Below are 3,390 nucleotides of genomic sequence, written 5' to 3' on the forward strand. Positions count from 1 at the left end.
TTTTTTTTTTTTTGAGACAGAGCCTCAAGCTGTCCCCCTGGGACACCAAGTCTAGCTGGACATTCTTAAGAGACACAGTAGTTGAGATGACTCAGAAACTGCCTGAAAATGAAGACCAGGTCTTAGTCAATCCCATCCACTCTATCCACTCAATGCTTGTGGAAATCCAGACACTCCAGGATTATACTTTTAGAACTTTTCTTCTGACTACACAAGTGGCACAATCATAATTAGCCTGTACTAATATAAAGCTCTGCAACCCAGAACACATTATACATATGTGGAAATTTTCACAACCATTTTCTTCTTGGATCCTCACAGAATTCTTGTAAGATAGTTACAAGAATCTACTACTGTAGAGGAAATAAATTCAGAGCTAAAGTGACATACCAAGGTCACATACATTAAAAGTGGCAATCCTAAAATTTGAACCTAGAGTTGGTGGTATGCTCTAACACCCTCCATGGAGATTAAATATGGCTATGTACCCAAAAGGACTGTTAACCCTTGGAAGCAGATAAGTGCCATTTCTGGGAATCCTTCCCTGTCTCAAGCATTAATTTATTTGGAAACGTTTAGGTGCTAGGTATGGCACGTTGTGTTACAAGAACAGCAGTGAACGAACAAGACAAAATGCTTGGCCTCAATCTACTTCAGGGAGCCAAACAAGGAAGCAAATACAATAATACTATATAAGGGATAAGTGCTACTTAAAAAATACATGAGTGACACTTTGGGAAAATGTATCCTTTTTGCAAGCACTACTTTAGATAAGAGTGGTCAAAGAAAGGATCTCAGAAAAATAACATTTAAGTTGAGACCAAGCTTGGTCTTCAGTAAGCAGGTAACAAAAGGCATTTCCCACTCTCTATGAAAAAGAAGCCATACTCTGTAAAATAAAAAGGTTTATTCTGAACCAAATTTGAGGACATAATCTGGAGTGACACCCAAGAAGCCCTGAGCCAGTGGACTTGTGGTGGTGGGGTTGCAGTTTAGTTTTATACATTTCAGGGAGACAGGAATTACAGGTGAAGTCATAAAGCAATACATGAAAGGTGTACATTGGTTTGGCCTGAAAAGGTGGGGCCTCTGGGGGGAGGAGGGAGGCTTACAGGTTACAGATAGTTTAAAGATTCTTTAGCTGACAACTGGCTGAAAGGGCTAGGCTTTTTCTAAAACACCAGGAATCAGCTAAAAGGAATGCTAAGATAAGGATCTGTAAATAGACAAACTACAGGACACTGTCCAGACCCAAGTTGGTTCGTTATGTACACTGAGGACCTGCAGGTATGTCTTGCATAGCCTCAGGCCTGTTAGTGAGTCACAAAGGACATCTCTAAAAAGGGATGGGGACATAATGATGCAGATCTGGTCTCCTTCTTGATGGCCAGCAACACAATTTTAGGAGATGCCCTTAGCCAAGATGGGGTCCAGTCACATCAGGTGCTGGGGGAGGGAGAAGCCTTAAGATTTTATTTGAGTTCATACCACAAATCTAGATCGAGGAAGGCCAAAAAAATTTTAAAAGGAAAAAACGTACTTAGTCTGTATAAGGGCCGCTCCCAGCCCTCCAATCTTCACGCCGCCAGACTACTTATGTACAGTGGACAGTTCCCAGCTTACCCAGGCCGCCAGCACTGGACAGAGTCGCGGTCCTCCCGGCCCCCAGGAGGCGCAAGGCCCCAGGTACCGTCAAGTTGGGCATCTGGTACCTAACAGTCAAGGCTCCGACACCCCGGGCAGAGGCAGAGCGCAAACGCGACACTGGGAAGCCCAGAAGCCCTAGGGAATCGCGAAAGGTCACTAGGCCCTTCAAGAAGAGGACGTCCTAAAGATCACAAACTTCTACTAGCGACATAAGCCCTCGCTCCCTCGGGTATAGCCCGCTTCCGGCGCCTCTAAACCAGGAAGTGGTACTGTGTCCAATCGCGGTCCTTTTCCCGCACCTTAGCCTCTGAGTACTTCCCTCGCCTAGTCAGTGCCGGAGCCAAGCCGGCTAAGCTACCAATCAGCGCTCAGGGAAGGCGCATGCGTCGTCGAACGAACACGACGGGCGGTCAACTTTGACCCGAAGACGAACGCTTCTCCTCTCCCTCCAGACCCCGCCTGCTGTGAAGATGGCGCTCTACAGGGCGAGCTGGGCTCGGGCTGCTTTGCGGGGTTCGGCGGTCAACCCTGGATCCTTTGTCACCCGGGAGCTGCAATTTGGTCGCTCTGTCCTGGCTTGGGGCCCCCCTCGGTGAGGGACCTGGAGAGGGAAAAGCATTTTTGTCGTCCAGGCTCTTCAAGTGGCACAACCTTGTCTGCATGCTGTCTCTTAGTGTTCAGGATTCCATGCCTTGGCGCTGGGATTTTAATTTTTCTGGTCAGGATTAGCACTCCAGTCTCAGCTAGTGACCTGACTTCCTGACTCTCTTTGACTCCCAGTGCCTCATACTGTCTGATCTCCCCACATGTCCTGAGCTCATCTTTCAGACCGAGCATCTTTGGGGGGGTTCAGATTTTACCGCTAATATCTTGATCCCACGTCTCTCTGGCTTTAGCCTGCAGTTCACATTGTCCACAGGTCTTGCTCTGCCTCATATACCACTTCTGACTTCCCTTCCTGCCTGACCTCTGCTTGATCTGTCTCAATCTGATTGTTTATCTGTCCTTGACCCCAAGATCTTAGTATGTGGAAGTTTCAACTCTTAGCATACACTCTAGGACTGGGTCCCAGATAGTTTCTATGATCTTCCTTATAGGACTTCGAAGCTTCACTTTTCTCCAAAGGCAGATGTGAAGAACTTCTACTCTTATGTGGTCAACAAGACGAAAGTGATTAATGGGAAATACCATCGTTTCTTGGGTCGTCATTTCCCCCGCTTCTATGTTCTGTACACAATCTTCCTGAAAGGTAAACGCAAAACTAAAATAGAAATCCCTGAATCAGCTCTTGGGCATGGTCAGAGACTTAGAATAAATTAAGATCATTTGTAGGTTCTGCTCTGGGAGTGTTAGCAGGAATTTCTTTTGTTTTATAAATGCTTGAACATTAAACTTATTCTTAAATTAGCACTTCTTGAGGATGTTTGTATAAGGATATTATGAAATACAACTTTTGACAACATGGAGGGAAAAGAATATATGAATATTCTTGTACTTTTCTTAATCTGGCTATCTTAGAAATTTTCTGTCCTGCACAAGGACAGGGATCTGTGGCTGAACATACTTTGACAACATGGAGGGAAAAGAATATATGAATATTCTTGTACTTTTCTTAATCTGGCTATCTTAGAAATTTTCTGTCCTGCACAAGGGCAGGGATCTGTGGCTGAACATACTTGCCCTGTGATTTATCAGTTGCCTTGCCCCATAAGAAAATGTTGCCCTAAGAAATTTATTGTCACA

General features: G+C 45.1%; 1 protein-coding gene across 3 annotated transcripts in view; it reads left to right on the plus strand.

The window, feature by feature from the left end:
- The first annotated feature begins 2,060 nt into the window (after positions 1-2,060).
- LETMD1 (LETM1 domain containing 1) overlaps positions 2,061-3,390 on the plus strand; it is an 11,615-nt gene continuing 10,285 nt past the window's right edge. The window contains exons 1-2 of one of the 3 annotated variants that reach the window (XM_003790378.3): positions 2,061-2,239; positions 2,745-2,896. In XM_003790378.3, coding sequence (XP_003790426.1) covers positions 2,118-2,239; positions 2,745-2,896 — 274 coding nt within the window. In that variant the 5' untranslated portion in view covers positions 2,061-2,117. The remainder of the gene's footprint in view (positions 2,240-2,744; positions 2,897-3,390) is intronic. The other 2 variants (XM_023513599.1, XM_023513600.1) reach the window with 2 other exon arrangements.

Source organism: Otolemur garnettii, unplaced genomic scaffold (genome assembly GCF_000181295.1).
Source record: "Otolemur garnettii isolate 467f Iridium unplaced genomic scaffold, OtoGar3 scaffold00043, whole genome shotgun sequence".
Lineage (NCBI taxonomy): Eukaryota > Metazoa > Chordata > Mammalia > Primates > Galagidae > Otolemur > Otolemur garnettii.